The following is a 15,730-nucleotide window of genomic DNA, read 5'->3' as shown; positions in this document are numbered from 1 at the left end:
ATGCCTCAATTACAATTGGAAGGTCTTTTATTCACGATTTTCGAAGCATTTGAGAGAAATGGCCTTAACTTTAAGGGTAAGTAGCTTCGGAAAGTCATTTGTCTTTCATACATACGTAATCGGATTATCTTATCGGATTATCGGATTAAATTTTTATACTTTGGTGCTATGCAGATTACGTGTGTGGGTTTCTTCTTTCTGGTGTGTGGGTTAGGGGTAAGAGGCTAAGGGCAGGCTTTACTGCTTAACCTACATATTTTTAGTAGAAAAACATACCAGCATATTGGAAAGCCTTCAGCTGAACCTTTAGCTCCTCGTTCTCTTTTTCCATTTCTGTAATTTTCTTTTTCAAGGCAGCTAATTCGATATGTGGATCAACTTCGCAATTTTCACTTTCTACGTCGATTCCAGTGATATCTTCAGTAATACCGGAGTCGTCAAGAGAAGGCCCATCTTCAGGATCGTCGTGGAAGTCTTCTTCATACTCTGCCAGAGTTATCATGGCTGACTTAAAAGCCGATCTGGTGGTTCCCAAATCATTAGCCTCGTCTAGATTCACCACACTCACTGGATTCCCATACACTTGTTGCCTCTGTTGTTGCTCTTCCATGAGTTGATCAAGACTTGTTAGTGGTAACAGATTTGTTAGTTGATTGTTTACCTCTGGTGGGGTACGGTGCTGTAGAACAATTCGTTCTTGAGTACAATTCGGCTGCGGCTCAGGTTGGCGTTGCTGAGGCTGCTGTTGATATACTTGCTTGGGTTGCAGTTGTGGCAGTTGTTTTTGTTTCCGTCGCTGCTGATTCTGCTGTTCTGGCAGTTTTTGTTGCTGCCTCTGAAGACATTGCTGTTGCGGCATGCGCTGGTGGCGGTGTTGCTGTTCCGGTGTGTGTTGTTGCTGACTATGCAGTTGCTGCGTTTGTTGCTGCTTCATTTGCTGCTGCTGAAGCTGTTGGGGTTGCTGTTGTCGCTGCTGCTGAAGTTGTTGCTGTTGCTGCCGCTGCTGCATTTGCCGTTGCTGTCGCTGCTGCTGAAGTTGTTGCTGTTGCTGCTGTTGCCGCGACTGCATTTGCTGTTGTCGCTGTTGCTGAAGTTGTGGCTGTTGTTGTCGCTGCTGCTGAAGTTGTTGCTGTTGCTGCTGCTGCGTTTGCTGTTGCTGACGCTGCTGCTGAAGTTGTTGCTGTTGCTGTTGCTGTTGCTGTTGCTGTTGCTGTTGCTGTTGCTGTTGCTGTTGCTGTTGCTGCGTTTGCTGTTGCTGTTGCTGCGTTTGCTGTTGTTGTCGCTGCTGCTCGAACTGTTGCTGTTGCTGCGGGTGATCGTTCCGTGGAGCACGTATTACGGGGAAAACATCGTTGTATTGTGTAACTGTAATGATTTCCTGCGAAGCCAACATAGAGGATGCAGCAATGCTCTTCTTTTGCTGTGTCTTGTCTTTATTACTTCTTCTCAGTGAGTCGTTTGCATTGCTTTCTTTCGCCTTGGAAACGAACCTCTTTTTCCTGGGAGGAGAGCTTGATTCGTTGTCAAAGTCATCATCACTAGGCGTCTTCTCTTTGCGCCACTGTTGAATCAAGTCTGCGGTGGTATAGTCACGGCCTTGACTTATGGCTGATCTGATGAACAGGTGCAAGTGTGCTGCATAGCTGTCCAGAAGATGTTTCTCAGCTATAGCCAAAGATATACAAGTGTAGTCTACTAAATATACTTCATGCAAAACTTTTTTTCACAGTTAACACAATGCAGAACATAGAAACAAATCTATTTCCCTCCATGGCACTACATTCGTGACAGCCAAGTTTGCGCGCCGGTAATGAAAAAGAAAGAAAAAAATCAGACCTGCTCACAATATCATGAAAAAGGTTCCTAGTAATAAGTAATTATTTGATCTAGTGCGGACCTAGTACCAGTTTCTAAATATCTGAAAGGCATTCCTTTTAATAATCAACAATTTCACCGAAAAAGTATTTAGATCCTAGTGCCTCTCAGCCAAATTCAAATGGTCACGTGCCTTTTCTTTTCAGCCAAACGCAATAAACATGCAAACTTGAAGAAACTGAACATTCCAATACAAAAATTGTTTTTTTTTTTTAAAAAAACCACACGACGGAGTGACATTTTCAAGACGTTTTAATTCGTGTTTAGATTGTTTGTTTAACACTGAACACGAACTTTGACTTGACAATGGCATCTTAAAGATGTCGACACGGGGTTTCCCGCGCTTATTCGTGAATGGAAATCCAAGTACAACGACATATATTTGTGGCACTAAATTGCATAAAAGCAAGAAATGGGGCAAAGATACTTTGGCCTTTGTAAGAATTAACACGAATGTCTGAAAAGAAGTATTAATAGAGTGCAGGCGTATGCAACTATTCTGGAGCTGTGCAGGTATCAGCCGAAATGCGCGCCATCAGCAACGGTTTATAATATTAATTTGGGAAAAATTAAGAGTCGGACAAAAGCAGCAATAGTTAAGCGGCTTCAAATATACTTGCGATTTGCATTTCTACTTAATATTTTTACTTACATTTTGGGCACACATGGAGGATAGTCCCAATAAACACTTGCTGCTTTCCCTGAACACGCCATTTCACTCCTACTTTCTCCTGCTCCTTGAACTCACCCTGTAGTATGCACTTAGACTTCGGTACAACACTGACTGTCTTGTCGCAAGCAAAATATGTACAGGCATAAAAAATCTCGGCCATTACCTCAGACAGTGTAAAAGCTCCAAAAATAGGAAAAGGGAGGCTAAACAACCCAAACGGTCACAATTTGTGCCAAAACTCCTACTCGAACAGTTCGCAAAACCGAATGAAATGAGCTTTCAAAACGGCAGCCAATCAGGGCCTCTCATTACTTCAGAAGTTGATAGGCACGCCAAATCACAGCTATTATGGACTATACCATTGGCTGAAGAAACATATTGATATGTGGTGGTGACATGCCTCAAAGAAGCCAAAAGCTTGACCCTGGGTCATCACTTCGAACTACAAATATCTCATCAAGTGTATGATACTGTTACACCGAAATCATTGCTCCGTAGTTGTTCTCAGTCAGTACAGTAAGTCGAGATTGGTCTGTGTGAGCAACGCTTTGTAGCAACGAACAGAACATGTCAAACGTTACTAGAAACGAAAAATGTTCAAAGCGCCAAAGGACGACTGAGGACGAATCTTTATTCACAGATGTTACCATTCCCCTTTCCTTACCAAGTTTGCCACGCACCATCCAGCCCTGTGAATTGGCCTCCGAGGAATTAGGCGTGCAACAAGAGGCCGCTTTCAGCACAGGATACACTGCTCAGTCCACCATTCCGTTAAAAGGATCTGAGACCATCGGACACCACGGAGACAACTCAAAGTTCCAATCAGAAGATTTCCGTCACGAACCTTCCCAACCGCATTACCCAATCGATTTTATTGACAACGATGAACTGGAGCTGGATTCTATGTGGAATGACGTGTTTGAAACACTTATCGCAGAAAGTAGTGAGCGTGAATTACGGGATTGGGGATCAAATGAGGAGGAAGACAGCCAGTTTGAAGAAGTTGTTGAACACATGACACTGTCACAAGCAATCGATACCTTATCACATGAAGCGACGAGCTTGGATTCGGGGAAAGATTCACCAGCACCGAATATCAAACCGTCTAGTGAACAGGAAAAGTTGTACCCCGGGGCTAGGGTGACCATAGGTGCAGTTATGGTCCTTCTCACCCTATATGCTATCAAATATGACCTAACAGGGGAGGCAATTACTCACCTATTACAGTTTATTTCACTTTTACTTCCATCAGGAAACATTTTGCCAGATACACTTCGAAAGTTTAAAACGTTTTTCAACAAACTGGATGGCCCAGTAATTTTGCACCACTATTGTGCTTACTGTTTATCGTATGTTGATAAGAAAGCAGCTACCTGTCCAAATACTGCATGCATGAAAGGACTTTCATCTCAACATGCCAAAGCTTACTTTATTGAAATATCAGTGGTTCATCAACTTTCAGAATTTTTTTCTCGAAATGGTTTCTACAGTGACATTCAATATCGTTTTCACCGAATGAAGAAGCATCCCGAAAACGTGGAGGAAATTTATGATGGCGCACTTTACAAGCAATTGTCCGGAAAGGGGGGATTCCTATCGTGCCCTGATAATGTTTCATTTCTCATGAATACTGATGGTGTTCCCGTATTCAAGTCCTCTAAAGTTTCCATATGGCCATTGTATCTTGTTATCAATGAGCTCAATTACAGCAAACGCATGGCATATGAGAACATGAATTTTGCGGGTCTCTGGTTTGGAGAAAAAAAGCCAGCTATGTGGACTTTCCTCAAACCACACTCGCACTCTTTTGCAGCACTTGAAAAGGGTGTTTACGTTAACTCACCGGAGAGAGGAAACTTCCTTTGCAGAGGAATTTTGCTTGCCTGCACTTGTGATCTTTCAGCTCGTTGCTTGCTGTGCAATGGTATGCAATATAACGGTGAAAATGGCTGCTGGAAATGCTTGCAACCAGGCCAAACTGTGAAGACGGGTGTTCGTGGTCACTCCAGAACATTTTCCTATCAAGAAGATAATCCTAAAGGGCCAATGAGAACTTCAGAAAACGTAAAAGACAATGGATTTGAAGCCGCCAGGCGCCAACAACAGGGTTTAAATCGGTATGTTGTGAACGGAGTAAAAGGGCCATCGTGGCTTTCTTTACTACAGCACTTTGACTTAGTGCGAGGCATGGGCATTGACTACATGCATGGAGTTCTTCTTGGTGTCCAGAAATTACTTCTGACTTTGTGGTTTAGTCCTGCCTTTTCAAAGGAACACTTTAGTATATTCTCCAAAGTGGAGAACGTCGATGAGAGGCTAAATCAGATTTCACCAACCTTTGAAGTAAAGCGACTTCCACGGTCTGTTTCCGAACACTTAAAGTATTGGAAAGCTAGCGAGTTACGTTCATTTCTTCTGTTTTACGGGCTCCCTACGTTATACGGCCTTTTACCTGACACTTATTTCTCCCACTACACATTGTTCGTCAACGCCATTTTTATTCTCTTACAAGAATCAATTTCTGAAGCAGATTTGCAAGAAGCTGACAGACTCCTTGATGGCTTTTGCAAGTCCTTTTCAAACTTATATCAACCACGTTTCTACACCTTAAACGTTCACCAATTACTGCATTTAGTAGACGATGTGAGAGACCTTAGACCACTTTACACACACAGCTGTTTTGCATTTGAAGACAAAAATGGATTTCTCTTAAAGCTTATCCACGGAACGCAGTTCATTGACAGCCAAATAATCTCTGCCGTATCTATAACCCAGAAACTACCCGAACTTCGTGAGAAGTGTATCTCTAAAGGATCTAAAATTGATCTACTTTATGAAGACTTGAACCGCGCTAGAAAATCCAAATTTAGGACTGAAATCCTTTCAAATATGTATGTCTTAAGTGCAACATATCAGGTGTGTTTAGGAATTGCGGAAATGAATGCCGTGGAGAAATATCTTGGGTTTTCCTGCCCCATAGAACGATTTTGGGCATTCAATAGACTAGAAATAACGACTTCGTCGTCCATAATTTGCGGCCTGGCGTATAAGTATAAGCGTCTGCGCAAAAGAAATTGCGCGGTTGTTAAGTATCGCGCGAACGACACGTGGGTGTTTGCAATGGTGAAGTTCTTCATCAAATATGAGCCGAGTTCTGTAAAAGAGCCCACTTTTCTTGCCATAGCTCACCCAATTTCGTGCAACAACTACAATCCAAAGGTACATATCACTCGAGTCACACATTTTTCTCTCGAGGAGATAGTTGTGCTTAATGTCCAAGACATTTACACAAACTGTTTATACATTTCGTTGAACGTAGCAGCGGAAGAAGACAAGAGGACTCCATGGCCTACGTGTGCGAATTTCCTAATAAGAAGGAGCGTGATTAAAAACTAAAATGGAAAAGTATTTGTCGAAAGTACTTTCAGGAAAGGTTAGCCAGGCGTGAATTCGTCTTGATCTAAAAGCCCAAGTTGTTTTCTTCGTAGCGGCCGTGATGACAGTAATACATCAACAACCAATGAGATCGCCTACTTAATGGGGTCTCATCGCATATATATTACTTCTCAATGCCTTCTTATGCTGTTTGTTGTTTCCCAACCGTCGCAGTACTGTGCGCTGGTTTTAATGTCTCTGGCAATCGCAGATATTTCCAACACGTTCTTTCTTGTTTGTAAAATTGCACATCGTATACCGCCTTTGTGTTATTACATCTGCACGGTAAATGAACGAGTCGTAAGATAAAATTTCTCAAATTCTTTCACGTCCGTGCTACGTTTACGTTTAATTTAGGTTCAACATTGAAATGTTTTATTTCACCGTTGCTTTTTCGAATATCATCGCAGCACTTGATATAACTGCGGTGTGCTGGCATTGTAAATACAGAAACAGAAATAAACTATGCTTATTGTATGTCTGTATGTGATAAAGAGATCATGTTTATCTTTTCCACGAACGTCCTCCAGTCGCACAAATATATGCGTAATGTAATATTGAAATCTAACGTAACAAAAAAACAAAAACAACTGGATTCAATTAGGTTAATATAATGACGAAAATAATTTTATTTGGGCTCTGCGAGATTCTCCTCCAAAATGATTATTCTATTTCACGTAAGTTAATTTTACGATTCAATTATCTTCACGAACGGCAGCTCTGCAAACAGAACTGATTTTATTGTCGTGTTTGGGACACGCTCAGAGCTAGCCATATTATCGCCGATATGCGAGCATGACAAAAGTCATGGTCTCGAAACACAGGGACTGACGTAAATAATTTTAAACCACCAGGTCGATGTATCGTTCCATTCCCGGTCATAATACTGCCAGACGAATGTCACGTTAATCATCGTAAACAAAGTGAAATCAGACTCGCTCGATCACGCTAAATTCTGGCCATATTATCGCTCAGAACATAGCGAGTCAAATGTCTCGGTCGACTACTGTAGCGGGACAAATCTGGTGTCTCGCTTTGTCTCGTTCAACTCACGCCGCAAAAATGACATTATGGCCAGATTCAAGCCCGATTCTCGCCATGTCAGGCTATAAATTTTCGTACGGGAAGACACATCTTACCTCTATGTATGTTCTTGATATTTATGGAGGAAAATAAATTATTCTGTCCAGCTCAATTAAAGCTCAACAAAGGGACATACTGTATATTTATCTCCATTAAATGACTGAGTTACAGCCACCCACACAGTGAAAAAAACTCCTGAGGTTTCCCTGCATTCTAATAATTATTTTGGCAAAAACAGATTACTGAAATTAATATCACTGTCTAAATTACCAGATAAAAACTCCCTCTGCAGTCCTCCAGTGTCTATCCCAGACTCTCCAAAGAACTGTACTTTCAACACACCCTCCAAACTTGATGATGATGCCATCCCACAAAAGATCTTGTCTGTTAACTCTTACATCGATTCATTCCTGTTGTTTAACTTTTCTGTAGAGGATGCTTAAGATACATGTATCATCAAGGCTGTGGAAAAATAATATTATTTTTTGAGACTAAATTAGGTTAATATACTCAGTAATCACTAAAAAGCTAATCGGGTTGAGTAAAGGATATTAATTTTGACATATAGGAGGCTAAGGAGAAAAAAGCACTTAATTAGTCAATAAAAAAAGAACAAGAAAAATAAGCAAACAAGCAAGTAAAGAAAAAGAAAACTGGCAATATGCTTAGCCGAAAAAAAAAAAATGAAACACACTTTGAGTGAGATGTGATAAGTATTTTACAGGTTATTTGTGATGGACTTGTTTTCCATCCCAGTAATGGTTCCCAGAGCAAAAAGAAAAGTAAACCAGCACTTGACAAGAAAGTATTATTGAATGCTTCAAAATTCATAAAAACATTGTTGAGAACCAAGTTTAAAGTCAGATGGATTTAATGGATTCTCACTATTGAAATTAAAGGAAAACCTGCTGTAGCTTCTATGAAGAAGCATGGATGCAAAACATCCACTTTTCAATTCATGCCTAAACCACACAGTGAATATGGGCAAGTGATATGGGTAGAGTTTTGTAACACTGCTAATCAAAATGTTGTTCAAGTCCTGAAGTTCAAGAGGAAAGTACATTCTGGCATGAAACAAACACATTTAAAAGAAAGACATCCATCCATATCTCTAAAAATGCAATAATGAATTTATGCTTGAGCTGAAAATAACTGCTCTCACCTTTCTCACAAGTGAGATGGTGTATCAACTCCCCTCCCTCTCCCCCCTTTGGACTACATACCTAATATACAGATTTAGCCAAGCCTAAAAGTGGAGCTCGTCAGTTATTTTTTTGGAATGTTGTTCCTGATGAAAATAATCCAACATGTACATGTATGTGAAGTAAACTGCGAGCGATTTTTCAGCCCGAACTAGGATTACATCAGCAGATTAAGGTGTAAGATGGTGTGATGATGAAAATAGAGCCATGATTTCAAGCATTTCAGGGGAGCCACCAAAAATGTTGATCACATAACAGAACTGTCTTCTGTGCTCCTTGGTGGCATTTCCTTTTCTTTCTTATTTAGAAAGACAAGACATTGTTATTAATCATTATATTCTTTCTTAGTTAACAATTGGGACTCCCGCACAAAAGAAGTTTACACATTTTTTGGTTGTGGGTTATGACTGAAATGCAGTGGTTACAATATACAGTCTACTCAGTCCCCAAATTTCTACCAAATGAAATCTCACAAAAATACCAAAGTAGTATACACATGTAAAAAGTTAAAAAGTTTTGTTTTCTAACTTGATCTCCAAAGATAGTTAGCTATCTTCATTTTTGTATGGAGTCTCCTCCTGCTGAAAGGGTTTGCCCCATCTCTCAAAGTAAAAGTATAAGCAAAATCATTCTGGCATGAACGATAAATATGATATTTTGTTTCTGATCATGAATACTTGCATAGGCTTCTGATAATAATTTTATTATTCAATTCCAATGTGATTTGTTCTTTTTCGCGACTGAGATTGTGGACTACAGGAGCTGTTATTGCGGTCCATTAATTAATTTTGCTCTGATTAAATTATACCAAGAATTGTAAGTAAGCTATAAGTAAATTATATTATGTACATGTATTTTGTCTGCACTACACAACCAAACGCATTCAAAGATTATGAGGCATCGGTACATTTGTCAGAAAAAGCCAGCATATCAAAGATATGTTTTGATTGACACATCAATTAAGGATAATTTACAGCAAAGTGGATCAACAATACATCAATATCCTGCATGCAGCAAGGCTGGATATGGGGTTATAAGGCAATCATTTAAACAACAGATTAAAATGATTTCTAAATTAGAGAACACTATTTGTACAACACCAGGGAACAAATCAACCTTACTGGACGTTGCGAATGGCAAGGCTCTCGGTAGAATGTCACAAATTTCTCAAATCTTTCTTTCTACAAAAATACTAGTCCTGCAACTTTGCTTAAGACCCAGTTCTCCATTTCATGTTGGCAAAATATTAATTTATGCCATGCCCAATGCAGGTTATCACAAAATTGATTTGAGAGCAACAGAAACCAAGCACAATAAATATCATTTTTAAGCCAAAAAAGTAATTATTTAAATAAACCATGACATGATGAGTAAATTATCTCTAAGAAAAACTGATTAATTTAACAGACACTTTAAATAATTAGTTAATACATGTATCATACGTGTTTCCTAATAATGCAATACAGTTTATCTGTCACAATGTCGCAGCTACAGCTGTATGATATTACTACACACAGTATGGGTTGCAGAACTCAACTTCCAAGTCAGTTTGTTCAATGAACTTTGAGTGTAGAAATTATTATGGCATCAAGTTGTCTGTGAATATAGAGAAACCAAACAAAGCATTACAATGTTAAGTAATAAATTATTGCACTCTTTTACATGTATGTACAATGTATGTTTCATTAATATTGGGGATCTCTCAGAAGCTGCATCTATGATGATTTAATTTGCTCCCAGTGCATTTTTTTATGGAACTTTTCACACATTAATATCTCTGTCATGACAGTGGTCTCTGTGTTCTACAACAATTAGTACACAAGAAAAATACACTCAGTAACTAGATATTGTTTACAATAAAAATCAATCCCTATAAGCAATCATAAGGACCTTGAATTTATATTTCTTCAGAAATATCTCACCTGGCCATGGTTGCTTTGAAAATCTTTGATGTTTTAATCCAGGCTGCCCATGTGTACACTGTTCGTATATTGACTGACAGGAACAGGGATGTAATCATACCGTATATAGCTACTACTTGAACACCAATGAACATACAAAGACATATCAATTATAATTTATAACCAACAGCTGACATTCCTTTCATTGATATACAGTGTACTTCATTGCTAGTTGTTTACTGAGTGTCTACAGTAGTGAATCAAATGCTAGGCGGATGGTCTCAAAACTTTCTCAGTGGCAGGCTCTGCCCTGAGATGCAAAGCAAACATATATAACTGTTATGAACTTGCTTTTGAGCGCACGTGCAATTTGCTTTAAACAAGAAGCTGGAACATTGCAGTACAACAATGTGTACAGTCCCAATCAAAGGGCCATCCAGGCTGTTTGGTTGTACATATAACTGAAAATCAGAGTTTGTCAGGATAAATACTGATGTTCTTGCTGACTTAACCTGAGTGTGCAGTTCCAGAAGATATTCACACCCAACACCCATTCATGGCCAGTTATTAGAAATTCCAAAGTAACAGGAGGAGGGAGCTCTTAAAGAAAAAAACCTCCATGTGGGGTATGAATCTTTTCTTGAAGAAAACAATGTCTGAGAAATCATTATTTACAAAATATGCTTCAAGAAATATCTTACCTGGTAAGGCCAACTTTCAGAAAGTTTTGTAATCTAGACTGGCTGGCCAGTTCATACATCTGACAAGTTGACAACAGGCATGTTTGTAAATTTGTGCGCTTCAACATCACATTACAATGTACACGTAGCAGCGCTGGTCAACTGAAAACAGCATAATTTGGTTAATTGATTTACACTGTACATTATTTGGTTGAATATTGGTGTATATCGTCGCACACCAACAAATGACTATTAAAATTAATTTACAGTACAGCTGTACTGAGAGAACCCCTGACCCTGTACACCCCAAATAATCATATTTTAAAGTGAATAAATGTTTGAAAGAAAATTCGCCCTGAGTGGGATTTGAACCCACGTCCCCCGACAATACTAGTCGGGTGTGATATCCACTACACCATCAGGACAACCATGCTGGCAACACGGCAATTGAAGATGTGATTTTACGTGGTATGGAACGTGGTCTCCCGGGAAATTTTCCTTGAAGGTAACAAGGTAACCTATAACTCAGTTTGAAATCCAACTAAGGATCAAATTCATGATACACGACCGAAGTCAACTTAGAGGATGACAATGGAGGATCCACAAGGAAAATTTCCCGGGAGAAAAATTAAGGAAAATTTCCTGGGAGACCACGTTCCATACCACATAAAATCACATCTTCGATTGCTGTGTTGCAAGCATGGTTGTCCTGATGGTGTAGTGGATATCACACCCGACTAGTATTGCGGGGGGACGTGGGTTCAAATCTTACTCAGGGCGAATTTTCTTTCAAACATTTATTCACATTTATGCACACTCTGATTGTCTAGTGCATTATTTCCGTTTACATGGTACATGTATATGTTGGTAAAATCATAAAACATCACGTGTGACAAAAATAAAAATAAAATGCCCAATTTATAATAATTTAAAAATACTTAACACTAAAATGAATCTAATTCTTTACATGAAAATTATTCTCCCATAATGCCCATGGGCCAATTACCGGCCCACTAAAAGGTCCTAAAACAAAGCAAAAGGAAATTAAGGAAATCACTGCTTTTTTCCTGAAAATTGTAGCGACTGAAAACGATGATTGATCACTCTGAGAGTGCATTCTATTACCCTGACGAGATAAAATTTTATGAGAATAGAGAATTCACAAAGTTATACGAAACAAATTGGTACTGGACAGGACAAAGGAAACAGCCAGGAAGAAACTGAAACTTTCTTTGATGAGCAAAAAAGTAAAGCACAACAAAGAAAACAGTCAGTGACATTTGGTTAATAAGTTAGTCAATCAAAAAATTAGTGTGAAGAAGAGAGCAGAGAGAGAGTGGAGCGAGGAATGCACTCTCACCAACTAAATTTTGAATGTATATATATGTAAAAGTTATTTTTATTACCGAGAAATGGTCAGGGCAAGGACTTCTACGACCTAAATTTTTTCTAAGTATGTAAATGCCATTTTCAATGTTCATTACCGAGTAAAGCTCTAGGCATTTTTTTTTTAAATTAGTACTATCTCACTTTTATGGAATATTTCCATAAGTGTAAATACCACACTAGGGAATAACATTTCATTAGGAAAATAGGGACCATGTACCCCCAACCAAAAGCAGTGGCATTAATAAAATGAAATAGCAAATCAAAATCGAAGTAGAGCTTTATTTGCCGGCAGGGTTTACATGCATAATCGTCTACTCGACATTTCGACTACAAGCATTTCACCAAACCGAACTAACTGGACAACAACAAAATAAAACGAGGAAATCTACATTATAAACACAATATGCATATCATTACATCTGAGTATCAAACAGCAAATCTCTTCTCAATGAAGGTTGACCGAATGAAAGAAAAGATGAAAAAAATTCGCTTAAGCTTGCAGTGTTAAAGTTTAACAATTATTCACGCTGAAGCATAGATTTGAATATCACAGTGTGTATTTTTGCCGACGGCTTAATTTACCTTTGCAGTCATTTTATCGGCGGTAGCTTTACCAGTCTTCAACCAAATTAACCTGGAAATTCCCCCCAAGCATTTGCCAAACCGAATAAATTGAACTAACAAAACAAGGAAATACTTTGTAATCACAAGATGTAAATATTCACATAGGAACGTCAAAAGTAAATTTAGCAAATCCTGTTCGCTTCGGCTTAAAATGGTTTGTTGACCTATCTTGGTTTAAGAAATTTTTGTAGTCTAGGAAGCGGTTGTGCCAACTAACACAGAGAAAACTTCAAAACTCTCCCGGCAGTGTTTACAAATACAGGTTTTTTTTTTTTTTTTTTTTTAACGTGACGACGAAACTCGAGACAAAACTTGATTTGTTTACAATATGCAACTTACAACAACCTCCACAAAGCCACTCACGTGTTATTGTTATGAGCGAAATTAAACCTGTGTAATTTGTAAAATGCCCCACAGCATGGCTTCAAATAAGGAAGACTTTAAAAAGGATTCCTATTGAAAATAACCTCACCTCGCCGAGGCAACTTCATAACTTCCATAGCAAACGCCACAACAAACGTCACTTACCTCAAGTTGGCAATTCACTTCGGCCAGTGTCAATCTTCCAGGCAGGAACTTGCAGCAAAAGTTGTGAAGACTGAACCGAACTGATCTAATCTTTTCGATAAATCAACGAATCAACCACTTTTTTCCACTGTGTTTTCGGTTTTGCAATTACTCTAAACACAGAGTTCTCTAGCTCGTCACCTGATTTTAATCATGTGACTTTTCTTGCTCGGCTGCACGGCATCTCGACGCGACGCGCGAATAGGCCCTTTGCAGCCATCACGTGACCTATTTGTCAGAAAATTATGGGCTACAACTTAAAGAATGCCATGAATGGAAAGAACGCATCGAAAATATGAAAATGGCCAAGTTTGAGGCTCCCATCGTTATAGAGGAAGATTTTATGACGGTCCGAATTTTTAAAAGAATAAGATGTTGGAGAGCAAACTGTTGCTCTCCAGCAACATTTTCCATACAAATCCTCTAAATTTTCCGAAAATTCAAACTGTCGTGAAAACGTACTCTTTAATTCCAGGGCCCTCAAACTTGGCCATTTGTTATTTTCGATGCGCTCTTTCCATTTCTGACATTCTTTAAGTTATAACCCATAATATAAAAATTTTATAGGAAAAATCTGGTCACGTGACCCCAGCTGCAAAGGGCCTATTAACTTGAGCAGTTCTGTAGTCGTCGGGTATTTCGTCTCTTTCTATAGTCCTTTGCTTCACGGCATTCTTCCGTATTATTCCATTCCCTTTCTCTAGTCCTTGACTCGCTATAATTCACGACAGTGTTCAGTACTGTTTCGCCTCCTTCCTCAGCGCTGGCCTGCTCTCTTTCATGAGGCCCTGTTAGGGGGGGTACCCATGTCCCCTGTCTGAATTTTTTTTTCTTTTTTTTTTAATAAAGAACATTTTTTATTGTTATTACAACACAAAAATCTTACAATACTTACAATAGAAACATTAACTACAACACAAGTACTTACACCTTACACTAATTACAGTACATTTCCTTACACACATACAATTATTAATCGTCACTCTTTTTACAATCACTAAATTCAACAAATTAATTCTGATATCTAAACTTAATCTCACTACAGTATAACTTTTAAGATAATAACATATTTTTTACATTTTTTAGCGATTACAAACGAGACAAATTAAAGAAATAACAGTTGCAAGGAAATTTCGGACGTTTTGATATTTAAGAGGAGAGGCATTATTTTCTCAGGAGGAAATTTTTCTAGACTGTATCTATACCTGATTTCGTTAATAAAGTCCGGAAGGAGTAACGCATCCTCATTTAATTTTCTAGTGTATATATAACGACGCATGAACAAGAGAGTATAATTAAACAGCTTGTTAACAGTAGACTTTTTGTTGTGAGTACCAAATAAAAGTTCTACAGTAGTTGGATTGAAGTGAGTGTTGTTGACATCATTAAACCAATTCAAACAGCTTTTAATGAAGTTTCCGGTGAATTGACATTCAAGAAAGGTGTGGTCAATAGAGTCTTGTTCTCCACAGTAAAGACAATCACTGTTAGTTTTGATCCCAAATCTAAGGAGTTCTTTCTTTGTTACAATAATTCTGTGAAATGGAATTCTTTTAATCTGTTTTCCTTACAAATTATCCTAATTGATTTGAAAATATTATTCCAGTCTTCCTCTTTTAAAGTTACCGTGGAATCCCATCTTTTCGGACCAGTTTGTTTAGCAGTGTACGTCTTGTTAATAAAAAGCCAGTAAAAGTCTTTTGATTTTGCGTTCAAGAGGTTAATTACTACCCCATTTCCTAAAAGAAAGGACGATGGATCATCGAAATTGGTCAACACCGACGACTCCAAAGTTCGTGACTTCAGTAAAAGATATTTTGGGATAGCGTCAATAACCTGGTAAAACTGGAGAAAGTTGGTTCTAGTTAATCGATATTTCACTTGATTGTCACTAAAAGATAGGAAACGGCCATTATCATCTAAGAGATCCTGGATTTCGCATATGCCTTTGGAGAACCACTCCTTGTTAAAGAAAGGTTTGCCACCAATTAGGATTTCTTTATTGTTGAAAAGAACGGTATCACGGGGGCTATCCTCGGAATAGAGATTTATAAGCTCGCTAAAGGCTTTTGACGCATCTTTGTAAAAGTTTGGAAGATCATCTAAAAACCTGACACAATAATTGCAATTAAGGAGAAATCTTAGACCTCCCCTACTTCTAAAACAGTGATCCGGTACCGTCCTCCCGTTATGGAGCCCGCCCTATAGAAGCCTTGGGATCCAAGCCAAACGTAATGATTTTATCATTGTTTCAATATCCAACATACGTAATCCACCTTTGTCGTGGTCTTGGTAAAGACC

The 15,730-nt window shown here is 38.6% G+C and overlaps 2 protein-coding genes and 1 pseudogene across 11 annotated transcripts in view; 1 reads left to right on the top strand and 2 right to left on the bottom strand.

Annotated features, from left to right (window-relative positions):
• LOC149098917 (uncharacterized) overlaps positions 1 to 13,605 on the bottom strand; it is a 154,033-nt gene extending 140,428 nt beyond the window's left edge. Inside the window, exons 1-5 of one of the 10 annotated variants that reach the window (XR_016203559.1) lie at positions 13,391 to 13,605; positions 10,871 to 11,011; positions 10,191 to 10,479; positions 9,711 to 9,864; positions 7,337 to 7,528 (exon numbers count right to left, since the gene is read on the bottom strand). Coding sequence is in view for 9 of the 10 variants with exons in the window: in XM_089277217.1 (XP_089133343.1) it covers positions 7,337 to 7,433 (97 nt within the window). In the remaining variant the exon portion in view is untranslated. The other 9 variants (XM_089277217.1, XM_089277220.1, XM_089277222.1 and 6 more) reach the window with 9 other exon arrangements.
• On the bottom strand, positions 151 to 3,768 carry LOC149098919 (uncharacterized). The gene has a single exon (XM_089277212.1). It carries the CDS (start codon positions 1,391 to 1,393, stop codon positions 260 to 262), a length of 1,134 nt encoding a protein of 377 aa, XP_089133338.1. The 5' UTR covers positions 1,394 to 3,768; the 3' UTR covers positions 151 to 259.
• On the top strand, positions 3,443 to 6,551 carry LOC149098918 (uncharacterized; annotated as a pseudogene).
• Positions 13,606 to 15,730: the final 2,125 nt, after the last annotated feature.

Source organism: Orbicella faveolata, unplaced genomic scaffold (assembly GCF_042242905.1).
Source record: "Orbicella faveolata isolate gen_17 unplaced genomic scaffold, um_ofav_v1 contig_46, whole genome shotgun sequence".
Lineage (NCBI taxonomy): Eukaryota > Metazoa > Cnidaria > Anthozoa > Scleractinia > Merulinidae > Orbicella > Orbicella faveolata.
The sequence above is the reverse complement of the archived record's forward strand: the minus strand, read 5'-3'. Positions and strand labels throughout refer to the sequence as shown.